General features: G+C 37.2%; 4 protein-coding genes across 5 annotated transcripts in view; 2 read left to right on the top strand and 2 right to left on the bottom strand.

Annotated features, from left to right (window-relative positions):
- On the top strand, positions 1–7,267 carry arl8ba (ADP-ribosylation factor-like 8Ba). The gene is made up of 7 exons (XM_030134881.1): positions 1–217; positions 2,530–2,610; positions 2,774–2,847; positions 4,293–4,386; positions 4,538–4,605; positions 6,092–6,162; positions 6,320–7,267. Exons 1-7 carry the CDS (start codon positions 95–97, stop codon positions 6,367–6,369), a joined length of 561 nt encoding a protein of 186 aa, XP_029990741.1. The 5' UTR covers positions 1–94; the 3' UTR covers positions 6,370–7,267.
- A 1,075-nt stretch (positions 7,268–8,342) lies between these two features.
- Positions 8,343–17,901, top strand: edem1 (ER degradation enhancer, mannosidase alpha-like 1). Its single transcript, XM_030134622.1, has 12 exons — positions 8,343–8,964; positions 10,060–10,132; positions 10,671–10,774; positions 10,974–11,145; positions 11,232–11,415; positions 11,642–11,816; positions 12,434–12,554; positions 12,646–12,816; positions 12,912–12,985; positions 13,071–13,167; positions 14,847–15,026; positions 15,161–17,901. The coding sequence occupies exons 1-12, from the start codon at positions 8,495–8,497 to the stop codon at positions 15,248–15,250; spliced, it is 1,911 nt and encodes a 636-aa protein (XP_029990482.1). The 5' UTR covers positions 8,343–8,494; the 3' UTR covers positions 15,251–17,901.
- On the bottom strand, positions 17,224–20,881 carry gnat1 (guanine nucleotide binding protein (G protein), alpha transducing activity polypeptide 1). The gene is made up of 9 exons (XM_030134623.1): positions 20,629–20,881; positions 19,611–19,653; positions 19,378–19,519; positions 19,130–19,287; positions 18,920–19,048; positions 18,699–18,828; positions 18,423–18,576; positions 18,115–18,331; positions 17,224–18,023 (listed from the first exon to the last, which is right to left on the bottom strand). The coding sequence occupies exons 1-8, from the start codon at positions 20,732–20,734 to the stop codon at positions 18,141–18,143; spliced, it is 1,053 nt and encodes a 350-aa protein (XP_029990483.1). The 5' UTR covers positions 20,735–20,881; the 3' UTR covers positions 17,224–18,023; positions 18,115–18,140.
- A 919-nt stretch (positions 20,882–21,800) lies between these two features.
- sema3fa (sema domain, immunoglobulin domain (Ig), short basic domain, secreted, (semaphorin) 3Fa) overlaps positions 21,801–27,577 on the bottom strand; it is a 59,371-nt gene continuing 53,594 nt past the window's right edge. For both annotated transcript variants that reach the window (XM_030134620.1, XM_030134621.1), the window contains 6 exons: positions 27,390–27,478; positions 27,259–27,300; positions 26,315–26,472; positions 26,146–26,213; positions 25,066–25,199; positions 21,801–24,169 (listed from right to left, as the gene is read on the bottom strand). In XM_030134620.1, the coding sequence (XP_029990480.1) occupies positions 23,732–24,169; positions 25,066–25,199; positions 26,146–26,213; positions 26,315–26,472; positions 27,259–27,300; positions 27,390–27,478 (929 nt within the window). In that variant the 3' untranslated portion in view covers positions 21,801–23,731. The remainder of the gene's footprint in view (positions 24,170–25,065; positions 25,200–26,145; positions 26,214–26,314; positions 26,473–27,258; positions 27,301–27,389; positions 27,479–27,577) is intronic.

Raw genomic sequence — 27,577 nt, 5'->3', positions numbered from 1 at the left:
GTCCCACTTCCCTTCCCCACTGGAAAACGCCACATCTGACAGGGAGGAAGAAACACAGACCTAACCACAAGGGAGACTGAACACCGATATCAAGATGCTGGCCCTCATTAACCGGCTTTTGGACTGGTTCAAGTCCCTGTTTTGGAAGGAGGAGATGGAGCTGACTTTAGTTGGGCTCCAGTACTCGGGAAAAACAACATTTGTAAACGTGATCGCTGTAAGTGTGTAGCTGCTAGCCACCTAGAGCTGATAGCATTAGCATGGTTACTAATGGGGTAACAGAGCTAGGTCTGAGCTACACTGTCTGGTTTTCGGATGTAACGCTTTAATGAAAGCAAAACAATGTAAAGCTGCACTATTAAGACTGTAGTAAACAGAAAAAACCAACCAAACACTCAGTCCGGTGTTTGTGTCAATAAGTCAGCTGAGCTAACTAGTTTGTTGTAGGTGATCCTTGTGGACTAGTTTATGACTGTGTTTGATTGTTTATCCTGCTAATACCAACAGAAAGCTGCCATCAGCTGTGACTAAGATTTAATGACTTCTTTACATTGTTGCATTATCAAACAGTCAGTTCAAGGCTGCTGACGTTTTTGTCTTCCAGGAAGTGAAATGACAACATGTTGACCATTACAACAAGATGTAGTCAGACAGGAGGGACCAGACACACATATACAGTATGCAACGTGTCACCCACTTCATAAACAGATGCTAAAACATATCAATCAGAATCAGCTTTCTTGTTACTGGTGTTGGCATATAGCACCATGAAAACTGCAGCTGCATGAGATATAAACTGTGATAAAGGCACACAGCTGTGTTATCTTAGGCTGTGAAGTCATGTGACTAACACTACAGAGCATCTGCAGTTTTGAGTATGCATATCTCTTGTGTATCTGGTATATCAGTTGAGACATTTCTCTAAACTGGTGTTTCTGATGGAGCAATACTGCCGTTTGCTAATCAGCAGAGCAGTTGGTAACAGCATATTGTGAAAGGTAAAATTTGGGTACAAGTCTTAGGTTACTTTACTGGATTTGATGGTGATTGCACTAATGGTAGTTCGCTTTTGTGCATTTTACTCCATATCTATTGATTTTTGCCTTGGTCTGACTATGTTTCACCTATGCACAGCATTTAAGATCAGTGCATAAATAATAGCTGCTAATTTAAAATGTAAAGAATTTTATTAATGCTAATAAATAAATAAAGTCCTGAAGAAAGGGAATTATCTTGCTAATTAGTGAGCTTTCAGACTGTTTTTTTTAGCAAATATGCACAGATTGACTAAAGTCAAAATACCAGGGGCTATGGTTTTAAATATGCGTTTGTGTTAAACTGTCTGTGCAAGTGTTACCACAAAGTGATTTCAACAAAACAGTTCTACTGAAACAACCTTTTGATTTAATCAAACCCGGTAGAAAGAAGATGACAAAATCAAGCATCTTAAGAGGAGTTGCCAAACTGGATTTTGGTGCATCCTGTAGGGCGGGTGTTTAAGATAGAAGCCAGTTTGGGGTTGGCTCATAACCTTGCTCCTTCCTTCAAAGAGATCTGAAAAAGCTCTCCAGCCAATGACAGAGTTTTGAGCAACTGAATGGGTTGTAGTGGGGTGGTTCCTCCTTCCTCAGTCATAAGACCGCTGTACTCATTTCCACTTAGCTTTATCAGGTGACTATGGTAGTCATGTGCTGTGAAATGTGCGTACACCAGTGCATGCTCTCAGCTTCACTGAAGGAGGGCAGGATAAGGAATAAATGAATAAAACAAGCTAGTGAGGTTTGATGTTGTAGGGGACTTGCACAAATTGTCTATCCTAAAGTTCTTTTTTTTTTTTTTTTTTGTCAGCTTAGCCTGCAAAAATGAGCGCTCAATATTTCCAAACAACATGATCTGTTATTATTTGGCTTTATCAGGTCACCTGTGTAGAGGAACCCATGTCATTGTCATGCAAAATGGTTTTGTCTATTTTTAACAGAAAATGCCATCGGATTTCATGCTGCTTATGTATTTTGTAACCCTAATCTTTGCAGTAATGTCTGCAGTAAAGTCTTTATGAAAGTATGGATGCTTTTATTTATTTATTTTTACAAACAGTCTTAAAAAAAACATTAAGAAGTGAATGAGTATTTCATTAAAAAATGTTTTTATAGTTTTTTAGATCAGTTTTGTTGTCAATTTAAAACTAGAATATAACTACAATAATAATAAATACCATTCAAAAGTTACAAAAGTATTTAAAGTTGTAAAAGTAAGAGTTCAATTTGTTTTCCTTTTCTCTTTAAAATCAAGACAGAATTGCATTTACGAGTGTCACTGTTTTCCTGCTGAATTCTTCATGTACATGGTAATATATATGCATAATACAGTTGATTGGATACAGTTGGTGCTCTGTCCTCTTCCAGTGGTGGAACATACCTGATTTATAATGCGTGTGTGTAGCAGCTACTGGCAGAAGAGGATATGTCCATAAAGAGTCACACATTGTATATGAAATTACTTTAACTATACTTCTGTGTTTTCTTTCAGTCTGGGCATTTCAGTGAAGACATGATCCCCACAGTTGGGTTCAATATGAGAAAAGTCACTAAAGGAAACGTCACCATCAAGGTAAAAATTTGTGATATATTATGAAAACATACACTGTTAAGTATTTCATGCAATTACTGAAATAATTCAAACACACTGATGTTACAAAAATGCAGTTTTTGTAGAACTTGATTTATGTGAGATCTGACACATTTCATGGTGTAATGTGTCCTTGATTCTGTAGATCTGGGATATAGGAGGGCAGCCGAGGTTCAGGAGCATGTGGGAGCGGTACTGTCGGGGGGTTAATGCAATTGTGTGAGTATATAATGCTGGTACATGAAGTTTGGTTTGAAAAACAAATGAGATTTTTTTTTTTTTCCTAAAGAAATTGATATGTTTGGCAATGACATTGTTAGATTTCCATACACAAGACAGAAGAAAAGAAACATTCAGTTATTATGCAGATGTTATGAGTTGTAAAACATTATCAAGTACAACACTTTCAAATGCACAGCAAACATCCTTCGATGATTTTCAAGATATTTTAGGAACTGCACTGATATGTTAAGAAAGTTCCGTATTTCCCCTTTGGTGACAAATGATGTTTTTTGAATGAGTAATCTGTAAGGGAGACTTTGAAACAACTGTAATAAGTAGAATTATATGACATTTAAATCACACTGGTCTATGAGTGAAATGCTTCCAGAATAAAAGTAACATTTATGTTACTAAGAAAGGACTCTAACCAAATAACACTAGAAACTTTACCAAATTTGGATCCCTGATAAAGAAAAATTAAGTCAAAGTGGTAGTTGGCTGTTGTTTTCCACACACAGCATTAATTCGAAGTGTGAAATTCTATGAATGAATTTGTCTCAGCTCTTGTTCTACTTTAAATCACTGTTTACACATTAGAATACACTCACTTTTCACATTTTGTCAATTGGAAGATTTATGAATCTATTATAAAAATATACGTAAACCTATGTGACTATGTAATTACAGGGTTGCTATGCAACTATGGAAAGTATGGAAAAGTATGAAATTTGATTTTAGAAATTTCTAGGTCTGGAAAAGTATGGAAAATGGAAACTAATGTATGGAAAAAATATCAGTGTTTCCAAGACTGTTACCACTGTTCTATTTTCTAAAACATAATATTATGAGTATCTAAAAAAAGAAATGGATCCATCTTTTTTTTTTTAAGGTGCTTGCTAGTGTAGCTAAAATGTTTGTGTGAGAGCACATACAGTAGGCTACGTGACATTTGGGCAGATTGACAAGTTGAATGCCCAGCCTTCTGCTGTTATCCTCCTCCAACCCATTTTAAAGCCCGCCCAGGTGTCGTCAAGTTTCACTGCTGCTTTGGCAGACAGGTGATGTCCACACACTGTTGGTGAGCGAGCTATTCAACATGTCTTGTATGATCGTTGGCAGAACACATAATAGGTAGATGTAAATTCTCTGACAACTGGCTCATGAATCCCAAATATGAAGACTGGTTGGCTGGTTAGAATTTTTTTTACCTAGACATCTGGAAACTGGGGGCTGGAAAAAGTATGGAATTTTGAAATTTCAAATGTGTAGGAACCCTGTAATTAGCATAACATTAACATTAGCCACCCACTACTTTTGTCTTCTTTTGTTTTCCAGCTCATTGAGATTCAGCACATTTCATCTCTGAAACCGATCATTTCCAAAAATTGTAGTCCAGTGTTACAGAGAGAAACAACTTCAAACGTGTTTTGTTTCATTTTTAGGTACATGGTTGATGCAGCAGACCGAGATAAAGTGGAGGCGTCTAGAAATGAGCTTCATAATTTATTAGACAAACCACAGTTGCAAGGAATTCCTGTAAGTTTTCACCTGAAACCGAGATTTGTGCACTTACCACCTTACCTTACCAGCCATGTAATACTGTGTGTGGGTTCCATCTGTGATTTTGTGTTAACTTTCATGTCTCTAAGATGCTGTGCAACATTTTGATGGAAATTTGTTTTTAAAGGTTTTGGTACTTGGTAACAAAAGGGATCTCCCCACTGCTCTAGATGAAAAGCAGCTCATTGAGAAAATGTAAGTATGAAAGAGACAGATACCCTTACATGTCAAATCAGACTACAGTTATTATAGTATGTGTAAAACAATGAGTCATTATGTCTGTAAATATCTAATTGTTGATGTAAATTTTAAATACTGTTATTTTGTACAGGAATCAGTCAGGTGTTCAGAGTTTAAGAACTTTGATGTGTATCTATCTTTGATTTTTAAAAAAAAATTTAGATCTGATGTACTGATGGGCAGATGTGGTCTAATACAGCTGTGCTTTGGGTTGAAACACAGAAAAGCTTTGCATTTCAGGCTTCAACCTAAGCAAGCTTAGCGACATCTGGTGGTTTCTAAAACTTATGAAAAATGTTCACATTTGCTACCCAAGAGATGTTATTTTGTGTAATTTATATATATATATATATATATATATATATATATATATATATATATATATATATACACACACACACACACACAAAATAAGCCTATGTAGTTTTAGATTAATTTATTCATTTCATTCATAAGATAAAAGAAAGACGTATAAAAAGAAAATCTGCTGTTACATGTCAGCAAATTAACCACATTATGAATGAAAAGGAACAGAAAGAACAATCTAATATCTTCTCTCCATCTTTAACAAAATACTTGTGCATTTACAGTAATAATTTCAGACAGAATTGTGAAATTAACCCTTTAATACAATGTCTGCCATCACTTACTACTGCAATTCATCATTTGCAAAAAAAAAAAAAAATTATACTGTATTGTGTTTTTTACCTTAACAACCAAGCACTTACAAAATTTAAGAAGACTAAACAAAAAAGCTTAAAATAACTGTAACACATGCAAATAATAGACAGAGATAACATTTTAGATCATTTTAAACATGCAAACAGAATAAACTTAAAATTTTTACATATTAACACATAACTGAATAGGAAAAATGTATATGAATATACAGTAAAAAAAAAATGTTTGTAGAAGTTTTTGTGTACATATATATATATATATATATATATATATATATATATATATATATATATATATATATAAAATAAAATTATTGCTGTATTATCTTATTGTGTGAAGTGTTTGCATTGGAGATAATTAAAATTTGCATATTTGCAAAAAAAAAACAACAAAACAAAACAATTTCCCCCCTGTTGTTTTTAAATTATTTTGTTAATATGTCCAATGAGCCTAAATATGTATTATTTCTAAATATTACTATGTTAAGCAGTGATGGCAAATGGATGTTTCTCAAAACATTACCTTAATAAATGTTCTACCTAATGACAGACTTAAATATTTCTAGTTTGTTTATATATATTTATTAAAAATGTTTCATCCCACTGTTATTTTAGTAGTACTTTAATGTGCTGGTTGATGAAGGCATTTAAATTCTCTAATGATTTTTGGAACAAATACTTTAGTTTTTTGCCTTCACAATTGTCAAACAAACTCAAATTCTGTTTATTTATTTTTTGTATTTATTCCTTTCCCTTTGTAGGAATCTGTCAGCTATTCAGGACAGAGAGATATGCTGCTACTCAATTTCCTGCAAAGAGAAAGACAACATTGGTGAGATGAATCATCATTTGCTTATGTTACTTTTGTGTTAAAATGTACAAAATAGTAGTGAATTATCACTGGGTTTTATGCAAATATATCGATGCAAATATATGAAAATTGCACTTCTGCTGAGTTACAAAGTCTGAAATCCTTCTGTTCTTTCCAGATATTACACTTCAGTGGCTCATCCAACACTCAAAATCCAGAAGGAGCTGAAACTGCAGAGATGGTTTCCCAGCTGTGTATTGCCATGTTGCTGTCATGCCACACCCTCATCACTCTGCAATGATGTACAGTTGTATCTTCAACTCACGTGCTGCACTGTTCTGCTAGTGTCACCAGTTTTTTTTTCTTTTCCTTTTCCAATTTTCACCTGAGTGTGCATTAGTAAAATTGCAATTACTATGTAAAAAATTTGGAGTGTAATTGGCATTATACATCCTGCAAGGCTCTACTCTAACATGGAGTAAGAAGCTCATTTCCGATCGACTTTTTGTCCCTTCAGGCATTACCTGGTTGTTAATACTCAGTGGTTTATAGCACTAATTTTGGGTATACAACAACCCCTGTAGAAGAAGGGTATACTCTTTTAAAAAGGCCTCATATCACAAAGAATTTCTCTTCATAGAGTCAAACACGATGCCAAGAGGTAGTGTATGTGGACCTGCAGGTGTTCCCTCTTCTGTCGAGATCTATTCATCATCTTCAATGACTGTAACCTTTAGCTTGATCAGGTTTCTTTTTATTTTAGACAGCTGTGCATTTAAGCAAGTCAATTTAACCAGGTCTGTATAAATATCAAGCTAGTATGATTTTTACCGACGTGAGTTGTGTGTGTATGAATATATGATTCTATTTAAAGTCTGAATGTACAAAAAGTAAAGCTGTACTGGGTCGGGTGGTTCGTATTGGCCTCTGTTTGTAAGTAGCCTCAGTGGAAAGATGTCCTTTGTGCTGCCTCGAAGCTTAGAGAGTGGAGTGGCAGAATTTAAAGTGCCTTGTGCAGTGTCTCTCACCTCTGAAGCAAAGCAGCATGCAAAGTGTGCCTACCTGGGCAGAGTAAAAACACCACTTCAGTATAACCAAGAAATAAAAAGGCATGCTTTTTAATTTAGACATTGTCTTGTTATTTGTACAAGGTACATGATGTTCAGATGATTTTTGTTGCTGCAGGACTTGAGTTTCACCATCCTCCATGTGGACTGTCAAGACAGAATCTGAACAGCTGTAAATGTCTGGGGGGGATACATGACCCCTGTCCTGTCAAAAGCTTTGAAAGATTATTGGCAGGCTATCTGATGTAGAGTCAGTGATTTACTAAGAGTAAAAATATGTTTCATCTCAGTTAACTGTCATTTAGTGTTTCTGTACCATTTTCTGATAATAGTTTATGTTCTATATAACACATGTGCATAGTGTTAAAAGAAATAGCTGGTGTTCTTTAGTAATAGTGGAGTCCATGTACACTAACTGTTTAAGGTGAAAGAGGGCTACATTATAAGAACAAGAAAATATAAAAGTTGGCTCATTGCTTGTTTTCTTTCAACACAGAGAAAAAAGCTCTTTATTTCAGTTATAATAGTAGTCACTCGATATCTGATAGAAAATGTGTTTGATAGAAAATTGTTTGTGTTTTGCAAAGGTATGAGCGATAATCATCTGCCATTTTTGAGCAAGAAAAAAAAATGGCTTTAAAATCAAACTCAATGCACTACTCTGGGTCTCTTTTCAGTGCTTTGCTATTTTTCTGAAAACATGGTCACTTATGATGGATACATTCATGACATGCTTGAATTAGGTTTTATTTACTAATAATCATCGGGAGCATGGTATTGTGTCATTAAGAATTATACATCAGTAATTAGCCCTTATTTTACGCATAGTACGTGGTGATACAGAAGGCACAGATAAACGAAAATGTAATGCAAAATAGCATTATACCTCAAAATTTACGACTCGTCCTCAGAGGGGTTTACAGTTCTGTCATGCTGCAGTTTCACTAGAACTGAACCTTTCAGACGTTTCAGTCTTGTGGCTGTTTTCTATTGGCGCACAAGTTGACTTAAGACACGTCAGGAATGCAACGGAACAAGGTCAGATGATTGACAGCTCTACAGCCAATCACTGGAAAAATCGTCGTCAACGTTTCGATGACGATCAAGTAGAAGAGCCAATCAGACTTCAGAATCGGGGAGGGGCTGGTTTGTTGACAGGAAGCGTGTGAGGCGGAATCACTACAGCCTTTCTGTGCTTGTAGTTAAGCCTGACAAACTGAGAATTCACATTTGGTTACCCCTGTGTGGACTTAAATTATGCGTTTTAATATCGACCCAGGGCAAAGATGCAATGGAGGTCAATAGTAGTTGGTCTGGTCGTGCTGAGACTCTCTGTCAGCTGTGTGCTGTGGCTAGCCTTCGGACTGGGATCTAACGTAAGCTGGGGATTTAACTTCCACCTTAGTTTCAATTTGCACAAACTTGACTTGTTATTCAGGGAGGAAAAGGGAACTGACCAGAGGAATAACGCCTGGTCTCAACGAATACAGGGCCATACATATGAAGAGACGGCGTCCACTTGTGCAAAGGTGGGAGATGAGTCCCTCAAGAGATCCTACCTGAATCTGTTCGATGGCAACAAGGACGAGTACGTCCGGAGGTACAGCTCCTTTCCAGACACTCTGAAAGTGAAAATGAAGGACATGGCCAAAGAGATGTTCTATTTCGGATATGACAATTACATGAAATATGCCTTTCCTGAGGACGAGCTCAACCCCATTGACTGTGAAGGGAGGGGACCAGACGTACTAAACCCGTGAGTCACTGAACTGAACTGTCCTCCACCTGTATCCTAACTGTCTCTGGAGACATGCAGGGCATTTGCATTATGTTCACAGTCAAATCAGCCTTTGTTTTACTGATCTCAGTGCTGCCCACTGCTGCTCAGGTCAGGGTTGAAGCACACTGGTTTACAGGAGGGCCCAAACTGGGACAGGTGCAGCTTCAGGGTTTTATTCATGTGTTGGTTCATTCATTTGACATTAGGATTCCGAGGTATTATAGAACACGGAATTTAACAATAATGACGTAAGTAAACTTAAGACGCACAAAAAACTAAACAAAGAAGAATTTGTGTAATTAGAGTCCAATAGTTCATGTACAGTGTACAAACTTGAGCACTGAAACTTAATAACAAATGGCACAAATGAATATTATCTATCACCTACAATATGCTGTCTAACAAGAAGTTCCATTGTGTCCGCTGTTATCTCAGATTTTTAGGGTCAGCTATTGTCCACTTTGTTCATAAAGTTATACCAGTCACAAAGCAGTCATTGTGTGAATTGTGTGACAGACAAAACTTAGACTCAAATCCCAGGTGGCTTGGTGGTGTAAACCCTGTCACAAGGCTCATTTAGCAGCAAATTTCATCTAAGGTGCTGTACAGAGAAGGGTGTGGGATCTTTATTTATTCTTATTATTAACTGTGCATCTTAAAACCTATGCTTGAAAACTGCACCCATTGAGTCAACAGTGTTATGTCATCTGTCACTCATGAAAAAAATGACACCTTAAAAAAGTTTTTGTCTTTTTTACGTAACAACACACTATGCAATATGCCATGCTATTCACATCCATTATTCAGAACCACTTTGGTTCATGTTCACTCAGACTCACTACTTAAAATTTGCTTTCAAGAGGGTAACAGTAAAGTGAAGTTAGTGTTCTGGTTTATTTGTCAATTAAAATTTTAATAAGATGTTTCTGTGTTTTCAACTCAGTCAGTCAAAATATTACTCAAACATCTACACATTCCTGTTGTTGCTGAGGTTTATTTAGTTTCTTTCTGTGTCATTATCAGTTTTCCTCTCTCACTACTGCTGTAACTGTGTCGCTGCTTTCATTTCAGATCAAACATCAACATAAATGATGTTTTGGGAAATTACTCGCTGACACTAATAGACACCTTAGACACCTTGCTGGTAAGCTGTTTAATTCTTAGTTTCTGAGTATTTTAAAGGTCACAAAATAACCTGGAATTTGACCATAGTGTGGAGATAGAGTTGGAATGAAAATGACAGAGATAGTACCGTAAAGACTGTAGAGTATTCGTTACTCATCACAGTGGCATTTGTCATCGTTGAGGAGCTAAATCCATTTTGTGAAGCAGACGTTATCTTCTGACACATGTTCTGCTAAACGTGCTTTGCACCATAGTTAGTGACACGGTAGCACAACGGTTAACGCTGTGGTTTCAGTTGTGGTTTCGTAGCAAACTCCAAATCAGGTCACAGTCAGACTGAAGAGGAGTTTGTTAATTAACTATATATAGGAATGTAAGTTTATACTAAAAAAAAATAAATGCATATGAAGATTTTAATAGCAGTAAAGCATACAAGTTATTCACTGCAATAGACTTTCTTTTAGATCTTCTGTACTATAGCTGTCTAAAATTTGAAATGAACTTGAACTGTAGTGTAGAAACCTGTTGATGTGATATAGTCTGACGTTTCTCTCCAGGTGCTTGGTAATGTGACAGAGTTCCAGAGAGCCGTCAAACTGGTTATAGATACAGTATCTTTTGACAAGGACTCAACGGTGCAAGTGTTTGAGGCAAACATCAGGTATGTGTTACTATAATTTTTAAGTCATGAAAAAGTGCAAACCATTCATTTTGGTTGTACAAATTTATTCCAAACTGAATAAATCTGGAAGTTGTAGCTGTATGCAGTTACATTTTATCAGTACAGTTTGGATGAGCACCTTGGTTTTGTTATTAAGACCATGTAGAACTTCACTTTCTTATTTCGCTTTTCTTTGAAGGATTTTGGGAAGCCTTATTTCAGCTCACATTCTGCTGACAGACCCAAAACACCCATTTGGTGAGGTGGGCTTTGAAGGTTATGATAATGAGCTCCTTCACTTGGCTCATGACCTGGCTGTCCGCCTGCTGCCAGCCTTTGAGAACACCAGCACAGGCATCCCTTACCCCAGGGTGAGTAGGACCACTGCTTTATAATGAGTGTAACGGCTTGACTCTGCAAACTGTTTAAAAGCCACTCATTTGTACATTTAATGCAGGTGAATCTGAAGACTGGAGTCCCTCTTGATAGCATCAATGAGACCTGCACTGCAGGAGCTGGTTCCTTACTGGTGGAGTTTGGGATTCTAAGCCGTTTAATTGGAGATTCCACATTTGAGTGGGTAGCCAGGAGGGCTGTCAGAGCTCTGTGGAACCTGAGGAGCAATGAAACCGGTTTGTTAGGTAAGCACTGTGTAACTCTGTGAAAATACTCTTTGTAGACGTCCCTTCCTCCCTTATTTGGCTTTTCATTTTGTAATAATATAGTAAAGGCTTTAAGTTGTAAACATGATGCTGGCAGTGATCACTTATCATTCATTATTATTGTACGCAGAATTGCCCCTTTGGGATGATAAAGATTCTTGAATTATTTAAAGAAACTTTTTGATTTTTCTTCGTGATTGAACAGGAAATGTAGTTAATATCCAGACAGGCCAATGGGTTGGAAAGCAGAGTGGTCTTGGCGCTGGTATGGACTCCTTTTATGAGTATTTGCTGAAATCGTACATCCTTTTTGGTGAAAAGGAAGACTACAAGATGTTCCAAGCTGCTTATGAGAGTATACAAAACCACCTGAGGAGAGGGTGAGTCAGACAAGGAAATGATGACAATCTACTGTGTCACGTATAGGTGATTTTTGTAATTTACAGGAAAATACTGACATGTGACTATGTACTTCGGGAAACTATTGTAGCTCTCTATATGCATCACTGCCTAGAGGATTTGATTCCCCTTTGTTCGTTTGATGACACTCAAAAAAAAAAAAATGTTTGAGCAGAATTTTTAGTCTTGCAGATATCATGAAGAACTGAAGACTGATATCCGTTTTCATCAGCTATTACTGATTACTATACAAATTACATAATTCTCATTTACAGCTGAGCAATATGTGCAAAAATTCTCTCATGACAAAAATCAGTCACAGTAAATTCAAACATTGAAAGCTTTGTTTTGATTCTTCGTGAAGATTGAACAAAACAGTTATTTGTTGTTTAAAGAGCAGAACATTACAAATCATTGAAGCATTTTAAGTATTGACAGTATTAAAAAAAATTACATATATTGTGTAAAAAGGAAACATTTACAGTGTGATAATGATATTTATTGGGATTCAAAAATAGCTGTACTTGGGATTTTCAAGCTGCTCCATATATTTGCTTGGAGGCACACTGTTGTAAAATCTTTCTCTTTTTTTTCCCAGGAGAGAATCATGTAATGAGGGAGAGGGAGACCCACCTCTCTATGTTAATGTGAACATGTTCAGTGGTGAAATAATGAACACCTGGATCGACTCCCTACAGGCCTTCTTCCCTGGCCTACAGGTTGGATGATGTATTTCCAGCTATGTTAGATCTTAGAAATGTGTGAAATGTATTGTTGGTTTATGCTCCAGTTACTATCTCTGTGTTGTAGGTGCTGAATGGTGACGTAGATAATGCCATTTGCCTGCATGCCTTCTACTATGCCATCTGGAAGCGCTTTGGGGCTTTGCCGGAGCGATACAACTGGCAGCTGCAGGCTCCTGATGTGCTCTTCTACCCCCTAAGACCAGAGCTAGTGGAGTCCACTTATTTGCTCTACCAGGTATCAGTCCTCATCTGATGTAACGCATGCCATGAGATTATTATGAGGTATTATGTGTACTCAAAAGTAATATTTTCATTTCTTACTTTTCACAGGCAACCAAAAACCCTTTCTACTTACATGTTGGAATGGATATCCTCCAGAGCCTTGAAAAAGATGCCAAAGTCAGGTATGAATCATGTAATACAAATCTTTTTTCCATGGTTTTTATGATGCTTAGATGTGTTAAGACTGCTCTGCTGTGATATTTTCAGATGTGGGTATGCCACTCTCCACCACGTTGTGGACAAATCCAAAGAGGATCGCATGGAGAGCTTCTTCCTCAGTGAGACATGCAAATATCTTTACCTGGTATGTTACCTGAATGTTTTCAATGAGTTGTTGCTCAGTAGGTCCAAATAATCCCCACAGCATGGAATAAGGCCCAATAAATATTAGAGGTGTGAATCTTCACTGGCCTTTACATTCTGTTTGATGCTAATGTGATTCACTTATCATCAACTATCAGTGCATCTCAATTTATTGTATCCTCAGCTTTGTGTATTACAGCACATTGCAGCTTTTTCATCAATTTATTCAAGCTTTGAGATAAATCTAACACCTTTTCATTTAGAATGAGCTTTCTACAATTAGACAAGTCTAAAATATTAACAGTTTCATCTTTTTAATTCCACCATCTATTTAACAAACCTCAGTGCGTAATCATACAGACCATACTAAGAAAACATAAACCTTTGCATCAGTATATATTTGATTAATTTGACTGGCTTCATGATTTGATTATTATGTCCACAGTACAGTGTATTTGTGATTCCATTAATTTCTACACCTCTACTCCATATTTTAATCTTTGGTTAATCTATTTTTTGAATAATTAATTAATTACCATCCTAATCCTTAGCATCCTAACCTAGCCCCTAAATAACTTAAAGTAGTATTAATATTTCAAACTCTCAACAGCAGGGGGAAGTAATGTACCAGAGCACCTTTAGGACTACCCAAACCACCAGTGAATTAATACCATGGATCCAGACTGTATCACCCATTTCATAAAATGTAAAGCTCATTGCTAACATACATCTATCTTTATTATGTATCAAGTTTTCTCCTTCAAACAAAAATTCATGGTTTTCATCCTATCGTGTCACTTTCTGACGCTTTGGTTAAAGGCCCAGTAGTTTAAGTTTTTCTCACCATTGGAGACCACAGTGACTCACTAGCCCCTTTTACACAGCACTTCTGTTACGGGAATATTTCACCTTTATTCCAGAAAGACATCTGTGTAAACGAAATGGTGGGATCATTTGGTCCCCTTTATTGCTGCTTTGTATCAGCTCTGAAGGTGGTAACAGAGCCATGATAAAGGTGGAATCATGATGTAAAAGCATCACTTAATTTTTATTTATTTATTTATTTATTTTTTTAAATGTATGTATGTAAAAGGAACACCTCTCGTTCTGCAACCAAGGTGTGATGTTTTGATGACGTATTGCGTGTGTGACCCCTGTGTCCGGGGAATTTCAAAATCAGCACGTATCGTGTACAGTAAACAAACATATCAATGTCACCAGAAAGATGTCGAACTGGAGGGATGCTGAGATCTGCAAGCTGTTGTCCCTTTGATTCCATAACGCAGTTCTGCTGTGTAAAAGTCCAGCCTGTCTCACCTCTGTTACTCCTTTGGCTGTGGAAATCGGCCAATGGTGGCAAAAAGCTGGGATTACCATCTCACCTTTTTTTCAGGATCTCTGGGTAAAAGTGGCTATTATCCCATCTAGTGATCACAAAAATCCATCAGACCTTTGGTATGAATAGATTTAGTTCATATCTCTACAATCCAGTATGTTGGCATTTTTGGCATTAATTCAGACTTCTTTATTCTAAACACTAATGGGTCATTTTTAATGTTTTGACAGTATTTATGCTACATGTAGTCCATTTAAAACACATTTAATTATTGAATTTATTTTGTTGTCGCTCAAAGTAAACTTTAGATCTATTGTTAAAACTTTCTCTTTCTGGCATTGCAGCTGTTTGATGAGGACAACCCACTTCACAAATCCGATAACAAGTACATCTTCACCACAGAGGGCCATGTTGTGCCTATAGACAAGCGCTTCAGGGAGAAACAGTGGAATGAGTTTCCATGTGAAGAAGGAGCACTGACAAAAGCAGAGCCAAACAACTGGGCTCTCAACAACACCAGCAATGTAAGTCCATCACTCTAGCTAAATTCCTAATGTCATATGTTATATGGTGATAAAAATGTAAATATACAGGTTCTGATGGCTAGAGCAGAGTGATTGTACAGTATATTCTTTCTTCTTTTTCTTTGATTCACCAGTGCAACAGGATCCCAGAGGAGCGACGGTATGCCCTGCCTTTAAAAAGTGTCTACATGAGGCAGATCGATCACATGGTTGGACTGTTTTGAGTGAGAAGATGCAGCTGGTGACATAATCCTTCAGTATAACACAAAGGAGCAGATGCAACAAAGTTAGGTGGGGTCGTCTTTCGGCTAAAACTTCTTGTAGCATCTGCTCTGTTCTGCTGCTGAGATTCCAGAAATCCTGACACTCAAGGAAACCTGAGAAAGCAGTTTGATTAGTTGTTGTGTGTGTGTATGAGTGTGTATGTGTTGATGTTGTCGACAAAGGTGAACAACTTTCTTGCTGGATGTTAAGGAGGAGTCACGTTTCATTACTTTTGGGCTGATGACACACTGAGATTGTGATTTTAGAACAACTGATGTGCTTTTGTGCAGCAAAAAATGTGTGGTCAGGTGTGTGTGCGTCTGTGAGAGTGTGTGAATATGTGTGTTTAAATTGCAGCTGAGCTGTGAGTGGTATTTTTGCATTAATGGGAACAGTGCCATTCAGCCACACAAGTAAAATGTAAAGCCTATGGAACACTCACCTCTAAACAAATCTCTCTAAACCTGATGATTAGTGCCTCTTTGCAGTTGATTCACTTGACTAGATCAGTGCTTTTACGTAAGGGCTGGAAAATGACAAATGATGACAGCACTTATGCACATTCTTTAAAACCGTGGTTGTTATGAGGTTGTAGCATGTTTTAGATTGTGCCTGTAGATGGTTTGTTGGTCTTTTATCAGTTTGAGACTAGTTTCCCAAAATGCTAACACTCGTCACAATTACAATAATGATTGTTTTTTCCATAAACAAGATTGCGCTTATTCCAGCCTTTATTTAAAGACAGTTTAAAGCGCCGTCTAACTTGCTTTTGTTTTGTGTATTTAACAAGTCAAACTTCTGCTCTTTTTTTTCGGTCCAGACAACATAATCCCAAAATGCTTCCTTTCTGTGAACCAGTAACACATTTCCAATAACAAAGAGGGAAACTGAGGCATTTCTCTCAGGCTTCTTGTTACTCAATGTCTTACAAAGAGCAAATAGGTGTGTCTTATGACTTAGTGTGAGGTTTATCCTATTTAAAAGTGCCTTAAACTCTTTTTGGTCTTTCTGGGTGGTGTAAAGTGTTGTGGTTAATCTTAAGTATTTCTTTTGAGGCCATTGATATTGCACATTAGGTGTCATTCCATGTGTATGTTAAGTTTTACACTGATTATGACATAAAGCTCTTTTTTTTAGACATGACAAAACAAGCCATAATGTGTTTTAATATTAATAAGTGAGAAGATATTTGTATTCTTCATTTTTCTGTCAGTTATGTAGTATAGACGGAGTCAGTTCACATGGGGTTGTCATTTGCTGTTTTTCTTTGTGTTCATGATATTGCACATCATCTTACTTATCAACCATGTGGTGAAAACTCAGGGTTTAAAGGAAAACAAACTCATTGAATGCTTTGTCAAAAAAAAAGTAAAAAAAAAAAAAAAATCAAACTTTCCTGCGACATTGCCTACAATGTCTTAGGATAGCCTTAGGTTTTTATATTGCAGGTCTTATTACCTGTTAATCTGATGTTACAAGATAACTGCACTGAGCAGAGGTACAGCTGTACTGTGAATTTCATTATTGTTCCATTCAGACAAGTTTATGGTGCCTCTTTAACAGTGGTATTTGGTCCAAGTACAGCTCATTCGGGCTGTATTTTCTGACTAGTTCCTCTTTTACCAGACATCTTAAAGCTCATCTGACCTTCAACCTTGATAATATCAAACTACAGTCGTTTGGGTTTTTTTTGGCTGCGAGAGACAGCTGTTGTCTTAACTCTTTCCAAACCATGACATTTTCCAATTTGCTCACATTCTCCCTCTGTATGTGTCTCAGGTTATCTTGAATCTGTATGAAATTAAAGGTAAATCTTTCCAACCTTACGCATACTGTCATAAGGAACCTGAACTACTTTGTGAATTTAATAAACTACAGATTATGAACAAGATGTTGCTGTGTTGCTTTTATTTGTAAAAACATAGTAAAGTACTCAGTTTTCTACAGAAGCTTTAATAGATTTAATCAACTTTTACAGTCATTTAATTTGTCTCTGTACATGATTGTTGGCTCACAGGCCTGGAGTTTAATAATGTTTTTCATAACTTATAGGGTATATAAATTAAAATATATAGCATCTAAGATTTTAACAATTTTACAGACCAATACAGTATCACTGCACTTCATGGACTTTCCAGTCAAACACTTTATTTATATACAGGGGCCCTTTATCTACTGCAAAAAGTAATCCTCTAACAATTACACTCTCCTTATAAACTGAGTTTCTTACCTGTGTGTATTACCATGTGTTGACTTGTTTCTGTATAGAAAAGCAATTTCTAGTGACAAACTTCCTTTAATATTTCTGACAGAGGTTGAAGTGCATTTGCAGGTGGTGAGGCCATTTTGTTTTCTTTTACTGAGATGATACTTTAGCCTTATGTCTATTAACTTTAGTACCTGTTAGAAGAAATCATTGAATGCTGATAGAAGCTTAAGATGTTTTAACTACAGATTGCGTAGCCCTCCAAAGTATAGTTCAGGACAGAAGTTAGCTTGACTAATATTCAACTCATCTGAAATCTGCACAGGATTTTCTGATGTGAGTGCTTTCCTCTGGTCTCAGGTGGCCAGAAGTCTTTGGTCAAAGCTACAACTCAGTTTTGTACCAAAAAAAAATCAATTATTTTCAGTTTGAGAACAGCTGATTGAAGTGACAGTTTCTCATCTTGGATCCACAGCAGATGTCACAGTTGAAACTGAGGAGGGATCTGACATGGCTACAACAGCAACCTGTGGAAAAAAGAGGTCACATTTAGCTTTAGCTGATTCAAAAGTCAATTCTGAGTCATTTTTGTTGCAATACTTTGCAAACTTTGCACACCTTTATTTGCTATCTTAGCTCGTCTTTTAGAAAAGACCGCAGTCTTTCAGGTTTTCTTTGATGATGATGTCGGTTACGGCGTCAAACACAAATTTGACGTTCTCTGTGTCTGTGGCACAGGTCATGTGAGAGTAGATTTCTTTGACATCTCTGCGCATGTTCAGGTCCAAGAACTGCATTTTGATGTAGTTACCAGCATCCTCATAAGTATTGGGGCCTTAAAGAAAAAAGAAAAGATCAAATTTAGCTTTCATTCATTCTCCCAAACCCATAAATCAGCTGCAACATGTGCAACAAAATGATCTCACCATCATATTCAGGGAAGCACATGCTGAGATGAGCTTTCTTGATCTTCTCAACGAACACATCTTTCTTGTTCAGGAAAAGTACAATGGAAGTGGTGGCAAAGTAACGGTGGTTGCAGATACTGTTGAACAAGTGCAGACTCTCATGCATTCGATTCTGTAGGAAAAACAGGAGTTGTTTGTTTTTAACCAGTGTCAGTGAAAAAACACTTTTGATTACCCAAAAGAAATAAGCCGTAAAAAAACCCCAAAAAACTAAAGCACAGTGCAATATCATACCACTTCATCATCCTCCACCAGCACCATGTCGTAGGCGCTCAAAGCAGCAATGAAGATGATACAGGTCACACCTTCGAAACAATGAATCCATTTCTTTCTCTCTGACCTTTGTCCACCCACATCAAACATTCTGCGGTGGAAAAAAGAGGCAACATTATCTGTGTGACTGCTATAGGCAACAGGGCAAACACAGGCGAAGAGTTATTAGTGCAATGAATCACCTGAAATTGAGATCTTTGAAGGAAAACTGGGTCTCGATGATACCGGTGGTCTTCACTCTTGATCGCAGCACATCCTGCTCAGTGGGCACATAGCCTGGCTGAATCAGTCGCTCCAAGTCATTCAGGTAGCTGAGGAAAAAGGAAATAAAATCATGAAAAAACACTAATACCTTGTAATGATGTTGGATATAAATGGAAGTGGTTTCTTACTATCCAGCAGAGTCATTGAGCTGGTATTCTGAGGCCCTGTCGAAGCACGCCTGAATGCCAGAGTCCTTCCACAGACGCAAAATGATGTCTGACAGTTCTTTAGGCATGGTACCCTCCTCAATGGTGTCTGCAAGATGCATGAGTTTCCTTGCATCATCCTGCAGAAGGCATTGGAGAACTTAATGACAACTAATTTAAGACAGGCACCTGCTATTGATTTATCAGTATTTAGAAGCATCAGTCTTTACCGCCTGATCAGAGTGGCCGTAGTTAATATTCAGTGTGGTCATGGCTTTCACAATGGCCATGATGGACTGCAGAGTGTTGCTGTAGATGATGACAATGAACTCCAAGCATTCTTCAAGTGAGTAACCATCTTTGTGGATAATTCTGTTGGGACAATAATACACAGTGTCAGTGCGTGATTTATAAAAATGACACAAGCCTTTTGTACAATGTAAAAAAATAAAAGAAAACTTACTTCATCTGTTTGACAATTGTACTTTTGCCTGACTCTCCAGCACCTGCACAAAAGAAGATAAGAATTTAATGTATTTATTAAAAGAAAAGACAAAAATATGTGGTGATGCAAGTCCAATCTTAGTTTCATATTATTTTATGGGATCTGATTATTTACTGTTTTTAAGCTTTTATTCTGTTAACTGCATGTGACAAAAACTTTAGGTGGAATCTTTTTCAAAGCTGATATCAGTTAAAACTTTTCTGTCTCTGCCACACTTTATTGAGGTGACGACGACACTCATATTTTCAACCTGAGAGATATACTCAGATATTTTAGTATAGTCATGTACATTGCTGATTTAATACTTTTTATCGAAAGACAGTATTTGTATTTAAAGACATTGCGGTTGACAGAATTTACTGATTAAAAGCCTCCACTGCTTTAACTATAGAAAGTTTTTTGTCTTGTTTGGGTGTCTGAACGCCACACAGTCGGGCAGCAGGGTATATCTGTGTCCTTCAGGGTTAAGCCCTTTGTATCGAGGACCTTTTGTGTCAGGATTAACAAGGGATTTGGTTAGGTGATTATTAAAGTGTCTCAGCAGTTCAATGACACTGGTTATTAAGCCTTTACTTGTTAAACACATATTTCTTTCATCACATATAACGTACAATAATGTAATACACCATGTCCATGTAAATACTTCCCTCAGGAGGAATTTGATTAGAATTGAGTAAAATGAAGAGAAAACTCAGAGAGATTTATTAAAATACAAAGCAATAATTTCCTTGTCTCGTCTCCATACTTTTTTTTTTCTTTTTAAAGGAAACTTATACATCAACTATAGTATATTTCTATCCTATTCAGAAGTTTTCTAGTTATCAAATTAATTATTATATATAAAAAGTAAAAGTAGCTTCATCACCTCTATGGGTCTTTGGGGCCCCTTAAATATCTGTAACATGATTCGGGGTCCCTTTAATGCATCTACAGTAAGTCATTTGAGTCCCCAGTGAGTCGGTTGGACTGACATTACCTAGCAGCAGCAGCTTGACAGTTCTTGCATCCTTGTCGGCATCCTCCTTCAGCTTCTTCTCCAGCTCCCTGGAGCGTTTCTCCTCGGCGCTCGCTCCAGCCCCCATCCTACTTTTCCCGGCTTAGGCCCCTTTACTCAAAAGTCAGGAAAAATGGAAGCAGGTCCTGGCTGATCGCCTACACTGTGACCGGTGCCGCCAACTATGCAGCTGATGCGTCCACTGCCTGCAGCAAATACTGGAGAATGTTTGAGTATTTCCCCGACTTAGGAAAGGATTTTGGGCATCGTCTTCCCACCTGACCTGGGATGGCCAATGGTGCACAAGGACAGGAATGTTTTAGGGCAGAGGGGAAGGTGTGAGCAGAAGCAGACATACATCAGTGTAGGACTGATCTAACCTTTAGGGGGGACTTTGCTGTGCTCAGCGGAAGATGAACATCGGCTCAAGTGCTTATCTCTCTACATTGGTCTTAGGTTCCTTTAAAAGAGATGCATGGAAAGCTAAATTGTTTGATGCTTTGCTCATAAATAATTCAACCTAACAAGGTTCTCCAACATCAGGACCAAAAAAAATACAAAACACTGAATGTGGAGAAGTGTGGAGCTGAGAACATGGTATTTATGGAGGAACTGAGAAGAGTCTGTGACTAAACACAAATAGTTTTTACTACAAATACAGATCATGGGGTCACTAAAATAAGTGACCAAGCCCAAACATGAAGAGAGACAGACATGTAGATAGTATTTCTTCATGATAAAACAGACAGAGGGGTGAGCTCCGAAGTGATTAAAGAGCTTTACGGGTTCACCTGACAGATCTCATTGACCTAAATCTGGAGCTGGTTAAGGATCTTAATCTACTCACTTTTCATTATGTATGCATGTACCATATGTGTGTTAGCATTGCTATACAGCCAACACAGTCAGAATAACAGACAGTTAATCTATTTTGTGTTTTAGCAGTGACTTTTCTTCATTTAACATCATTATATTTTAACACTTTTGGGTGAACAATAGTGACAAATTACTCTGACTATTGTAGGAGTTTGTTGAGTCAGTAGTGGTTAAGCTTCTGAATCACTCCTGTGAATGGAAACACCTCAGCAGATCAGTAAAACAATAAAGCAAAGCACCAAAATCACTGTGTACGTGCTCACCACTGACAAACGGTGGAGAATCTCTGTTATTATAAAATATAGAGCTTTAATTTATTAGTCAGCAACATGGATGAGGAAGAAAAGATAATATTTTTTACAAGTCATTACAATAACATCAACTGTGCATTATATCATACATTGCTTTACCTCAATGACCCAGAGCAAAGTCTGCCAAAAAGAGAAAATAACAGAAAAAAATAGATGCACATTTGAAATATATGCAAATTTGTTTGCAAAAAAAAAAAAAAAGAGGGGCAGAGAGACGTACAAAGAAAGAGACAGACAAGATAGAGATAGAGATAGAGAGGAAGAGAACCAAAAAGAGAGGTTTTAAAATCACAATCTGACCTTTCTGTACTTTCAGCATTTCTTACCATAGAAGGTGTGAGCACATCTTTCTTGCACTGATAGTATTTCCATATTTCCACAATGAGAAAGACATTCACTGACATCCACAGCAACATAGCATTTTAGACAAATACCATATACATACACTGTACATGCCATGCACAATGAAAAGTAACCTTCTGGATATTTTGGTATGTTTCTCTTCAGGTTTTGTGGTGATCACTTTGTTATTGTGCTTGTGTCGATTTCACTGTATGTTACTCAGTACAAACATCTTATATAACAGCAAATATAACCAAATTTACTGAATTTATTGTTTAACCAGCTGATACAACATAATCACCATCCTCAATCAGTCAAAATTGTAGACCTTCAAATTGCAAGTGAGCTGTTATTCAATTTAAGAGTCTTATTTTATGGCTAAATAGGACCAATATTTGTTATGAAACTGGCAGGAATGCAGACTTTGGATTTACTCTACAGGGTCCGCAGAGCAAACAAAGTGCATGCTCTGACTCTGCTGCATTTGCCACAGATATATGTGAAGTATTCACTCTTTGTTGGGATCACCACTTTGGGAACAGAAGGTGCCTTGCTTCGAAAATTTTTTTTTTTTTTAAATCACAAAATGTCACAAACTCACATTTAGCTGCCTGCTGGAATTCCTTATCTCAAAAGAGAAAAGAGAAGGCAATGTTATTTTCAGCTTTTGTGTTGTTAAAAGACCCTTTACCCCCATAAAACAGCTTATCACAAAGATCACGTTTGTTAAGGATACAACATTGAGATGTGATATTCACATATAAACAAAACAAACACTTGGCAGCAACTGATTTTGGAAGATTTCGGCAGGTGATTTAAGATTGAGGGCTGACTGGACGACGTAATGAAAGGAGGCTACTGAGACATCGTTCATCTTTTCATTCACGTGACTGTACGACGCAGTCTTCGGGCATTTTTTTTTATCCATACATGTCCCGTGAAATGCCGTTTTTGCCATCTTTCTGTCAACAGCTTGTATCTTGCAGTAAAAAAACTGTCCGATTTACAGTAGAGTAGAGTTCTGGTGAAGACATTTAGGGAAGTTCGAGAAATTCACCACAACAGTGACCCGACTTCCAGCTTAGAGACTGAATACTGCCAGCAGTCAAGTAATCCAACGTGGTAGCCTACAATACATGCTCCTTAGGTGGATCCTCCCAATGTCCCATCACCGAGTTATTGTTGCTGTTTCTCAAAAACACCAAACATAAACATATTTTCAACATAATAACACATTGTAATAAACAATAACACTAACAATAATATTATAATAACAACAATATTTGCACAGAGTTACCTATTCACAAAAAACATGTTTTCTAGATAGGTACAAAGAATTACTTTTTACAACCTACAATAAATATTGTGTATTTTTTCCAACAGTATACAAACTGTTTGACACTGTTGCTTTTGGTTGCAATATCTGTCTTGTCCATTATGATAATTAGATTTTCTATCATGTGACTGGAGTCTTTTCCCTATTTGGAGGGTTGCAGTGTTTCGGAGGTGGTGTGAAAAGGTAGATTCGGGGTGTTTGGATGTGACAGTCCAGCTCCTCATGTCTCAGCCGGAGTCGTTTCCTCATCATGATGCCGACGGTTGCGGGGCTTCTTCTGTTCTTTTAGCTCTTTCAGGCTTTTGGCTTTAGTGGACATCGTGTCCCCGAGGCTGCTGTCTCCAAGCTGCCAGTAATCCTGGCAGTACTGGTTGATCAGGCCCATCTCTGGCTGACTCAGGATGGTCAGAAGGTCCTTATACTGGCCTGCACTCGGAGTCCAGGCGCTGGACTGCAGCGGAGGAAGAGCCGGGCTGCCCGTCTCCACCAGGACGTTGTTAACTGTGCGACTGGAAAGGACCACGAGCTGCAGTTTGACGAGTGTGTGCTTGAAGTTTTTCTCTGTGGACGTGCACTGGTAGATGCCGCTGTCAGAGGACTGCAGTGAGCGGATCAGGAGACCTTGTTCAGTTTTCAGGATCCGACCCTCTGAACGAATCTGGAAGCAATATGAGGAAAGAGAAGATGATGTAAAAACAATCTTAACGTAAATTTCACTGACGTCTCAAAAAGACATGATAGTGTTAGAATATAGTGTAGAAGTTCACTTAAAGGGGTCATATTTTGCTAAACCTACTTTTATTAGTCTTTGGATCATGTATTTGTGTTTTTGGACCCTAATAGTTCATAAAGTTTGAATTTGAACCCTCCAGGTGCTGCAAAACTATCTTTATATTCATTCCGGCAAAAATCAAGTGGATTTCTACAAACCGTTTCAATTCCTTCTTAATTTGTTATGTTTTATTACTAGTTACATCACGACATTTGCACACATAAGGTCAAGACTTCTGACGAACATTTCTCCGAGTACACCATAATTGTTTGTCAGCATCAGCGGTTGTAGTAAAAACTGAAAATATGTCCAAACTTCGAGCCGATTACCTAAAATGTTCAGTTGTTGGTTGTATTAACGAATACAAGTGGTTGAACAGGACAGAGCAGCACAGCCAACAACCTGGAGGGGGTGAGGCATGAAGTGGCTCATTTACATTTAAAGGGCAAGTGCTCAAAACGACCTTTCTGGTGTCATTACTCAGAAATAGGGTTGAAGATGGACCTGTGGTGTTCAATTAATGAAGAATTCAGACCCAGGTATAGCATTTACAGTTTATGTAGACCACAGGGAAATGTTTTAAAATGCATAATTCCATTAAAAAAAAACAAAAAAAAAAACACTCCTTTAAACAGATATCAGGTTTTATAAGCCAAAGAACTCCAAACTGTTTTATATTACATGGACCAGATTTACACACCATTCCTGTTCAACTGAAGTATGTATAAAAACAGTCAAATGTGTATAAAGACGTGAAGATACTAAAGCTATCATTTGCTCACCTCTTTCCTTCGGTCACTATTTTCTTTCTGAAGATGCCATTTGAGAGACACATGAGGAGACCTCGCCTGACACTCCAGGAAGGTAGTGCTACCCTCAACTCCATACTGAACGGACTCCAGAGTGTTCTTATTAGCTGTAAAATTACATGTAAAAGTATGATGTGTTAGCGCAAAACGGAAATAAAAGGAATTTCCAAGAAGTACAGTATATGGTTCTCAGTGATAAAAACATATGATGATCTTATAGACCAGGGGCCACATTCAGTCCATTTTGATCTGCAGTGAGCCGAACGAGTCAAATAATAGCATAATAAGCTATAAATAATGACAACTCCAAATTGTTGTCTTTGTTTTAGTGCAAAAAACCCCAATTAAATTATGAAAATACTTACTTTTATAAACTATCCAAAAAAAAGTGAATAACCTGAAAAAAACTGAAATTTAAATAAAAAAAAACTTGAGAAAATTTAGTGCAATTTTAACAGTATTATGCCTCAACTTATTATTTCTACATGTGCATTATGGATCAGACCTACAAAGACACTAAACACTTAGTAACAGGCCAAAAAAAATTGCTTAAATTGTGCTTAATTTTCTTTAGACATTTCAGGTTGTTCATATTTGTTCAGGTTATTCGCATTTTATTGTTACAGGATAGTTTGTAAATGTAAATACTTCCATTATTTAATGTTATTTTTTGCACAAAAACAAAGAAAAAAAAAAAATCAAGTCTGTATTATTTATAGGCATAATGTAAGATTATTTTTCTCACATCAAAGCAAGAAGAAAATATGGAGTCATTTTTTGTAGGTTATTACTCTATTGTTATTTTACTGTAGATCATATTGGTCTGTATGTGGAACCTGAACTAAAATGAGTTCCACAGCCTTGACTGTGGAATTTTTGCACTTTACTAATTCATCCCACGGGCTGGATTAGAACCTTTGTCGGGCCACATTTGGCCCACGGGCCGCATGTTTGAGACCCCTGTTATAGACTATGGCGCATTGCTGTAAATGTTGCCCTTACACACATGCAAACTGGGGCTGACCTCATTATTCAGGTTGTATGAATGCTTACCATTAGAGTTATAACCTCTGCATTGACGTATAGGGTTGCCGTACTTTACATCCTGCCGACGGCTGCGTCTAGAGGCATCAGATCAAGAGTCAAAAATATAGAGCTTAATTTCCATATCTATATAAAAAAACATACGTCCAAATTCAGATAATACTATGATGATACTCACCTCTTCTGTGAAGCTGAGTATCTGGAGCAGGATTTACCATCCCAGGCACAGTACGGATCTCTGGCCAGACAACAGTCGGCACAGGCCTCCCCGTACACATCACACCGATGGAGGGCCAGGTGGGTCACGCCCAACACGGATCCTACGTACAGTTGTTGCTAAAATAAAACAGATAAACATGGTCAAATTAAGATAAAACAAGATAAGATGAGACTTCATTGATCCCACCATGGGGAAATTTAACAGTATACAGCAACAATATGCAACACACCGGTGCAAAAGAAAGGCAGGTAGGAAATAAACATCCTTAAAATATAAAAAATTAAGTATGAAATTTAAAGATATTTACATATGTACATAGTGATTGCACATATACATGATGTGATATGGGATTGGTGGAGGATCACTGTGAACTGTTATACAGTCTGATGGCCAGAATCAGATTTTAGGTGTTAATAATAATAATTTATTTCTACATGCATAACACTTTGCAGTGGTTTTGCCCTTTTGAACTCTTGTACCTCATTTAGGATATTTTCAGTTTTTAACATTGAAAATGATGACAGTTCATCATTTCAATTAAGCGTGTGAATCTGTAGTAGAATTTTGGAAACTCAACTGCAGCTGTTATGATGAACTGTTAAGTATAATAACATAACAAAATAAAATAACAACACTCAGCCTCTGCTAAACAAAAAGGTGTCTCATTTAAAATCCTGTTTCAAAATTGGAACTTATTTTATTATTTTCCATCAAATTGAGCAATGTTCTCATGTTTGTCCTGGGAGAAAAATACATGCTGAAATAAACATACATCAAAAGCAGTGTTTGTTGAGTGTGCATATCCCAAACTCATAAAAAAGTCCCCTCTAGCTTTTTATGAACTGAAAATAATTGTTTTTGCTGAATATTTAGTGTATATTCACTGCTTAAAATGAACTTACCCGTTTGGATGAAATCTTCATGGTGGTAATTGGAGTGGGAACCTGCAATGAATCAGAGAGTCAAACAATGAATATTGAGAATATTAAAAATAATGTCCATATTTGGATCAGATAAGAACAAAATGACCAACCTTGAAGACTTCCACTTCCTCCAACACCAGCTCCTCTGTCTGCAGGTCGTCTCTTGGTAGAACAATCACTTTCTGGACGGTTCCTCGATCTGAAATACAGAAGAAAAAAAACCCAAAACTAATGCTATGCCAGCTCTTTTCATCTTTCACTTTGATTTTCTACTGTGGTTGCTCTCATTTCCCCTTGG

Source organism: Sphaeramia orbicularis, chromosome 5, assembly GCF_902148855.1.
Source record: "Sphaeramia orbicularis chromosome 5, fSphaOr1.1, whole genome shotgun sequence".
In the NCBI taxonomy this organism is placed as follows: Eukaryota; Metazoa; Chordata; class Actinopteri; order Kurtiformes; family Apogonidae; genus Sphaeramia; species Sphaeramia orbicularis.
Note: the sequence above shows the minus strand (reverse complement) of the source record. Positions and strands in the feature narration are given on the sequence as shown.

What these genes read in the sequence shown, in the direction of transcription:
- arl8ba (XM_030134881.1), top strand. Translation starts at nt 95, where the DNA reads ATGCTGGCCCTCATTAACCGGCTTTTGGACTGGTTCAAGTCCCTGTTT. An exon ending in CGGGGGGTTAATGCAATTGT is followed by an intron (nt 2,848 to 4,292) that starts GTGAGTATATAA and finishes TTTCATTTTTAG; the next exon opens with GTACATGGTTGATGCAGCAG. An exon ending in CAAAGAGAAAGACAACATTG is followed by an intron (nt 6,163 to 6,319) that starts GTGAGATGAATC and finishes TGTTCTTTCCAG; the next exon opens with ATATTACACTTCAGTGGCTC.
- gnat1 (XM_030134623.1), bottom strand. Translation starts at nt 20,734, where the DNA reads ATGGGGGCTGGAGCGAGCGCCGAGGAGAAACGCTCCAGGGAGCTGGAG. An exon ending in ACGGCCACTCTGATCAGGCG is followed by an intron (nt 19,288 to 19,377) that starts GTAAAGACTGAT and finishes TGCCTTCTGCAG; the next exon opens with GATGATGCAAGGAAACTCAT. An exon ending in TTCAAAGATCTCAATTTCAG is followed by an intron (nt 18,829 to 18,919) that starts GTGATTCATTGC and finishes TTTCCACCGCAG; the next exon opens with AATGTTTGATGTGGGTGGAC.
- edem1 (XM_030134622.1), top strand. Translation starts at nt 8,495, where the DNA reads ATGCAATGGAGGTCAATAGTAGTTGGTCTGGTCGTGCTGAGACTCTCT. An exon ending in GGACCAGACGTACTAAACCC is followed by an intron (nt 8,965 to 10,059) that starts GTGAGTCACTGA and finishes CTTTCATTTCAG; the next exon opens with ATCAAACATCAACATAAATG. An exon ending in GAAAAAGATGCCAAAGTCAG is followed by an intron (nt 12,986 to 13,070) that starts GTATGAATCATG and finishes TGATATTTTCAG; the next exon opens with ATGTGGGTATGCCACTCTCC.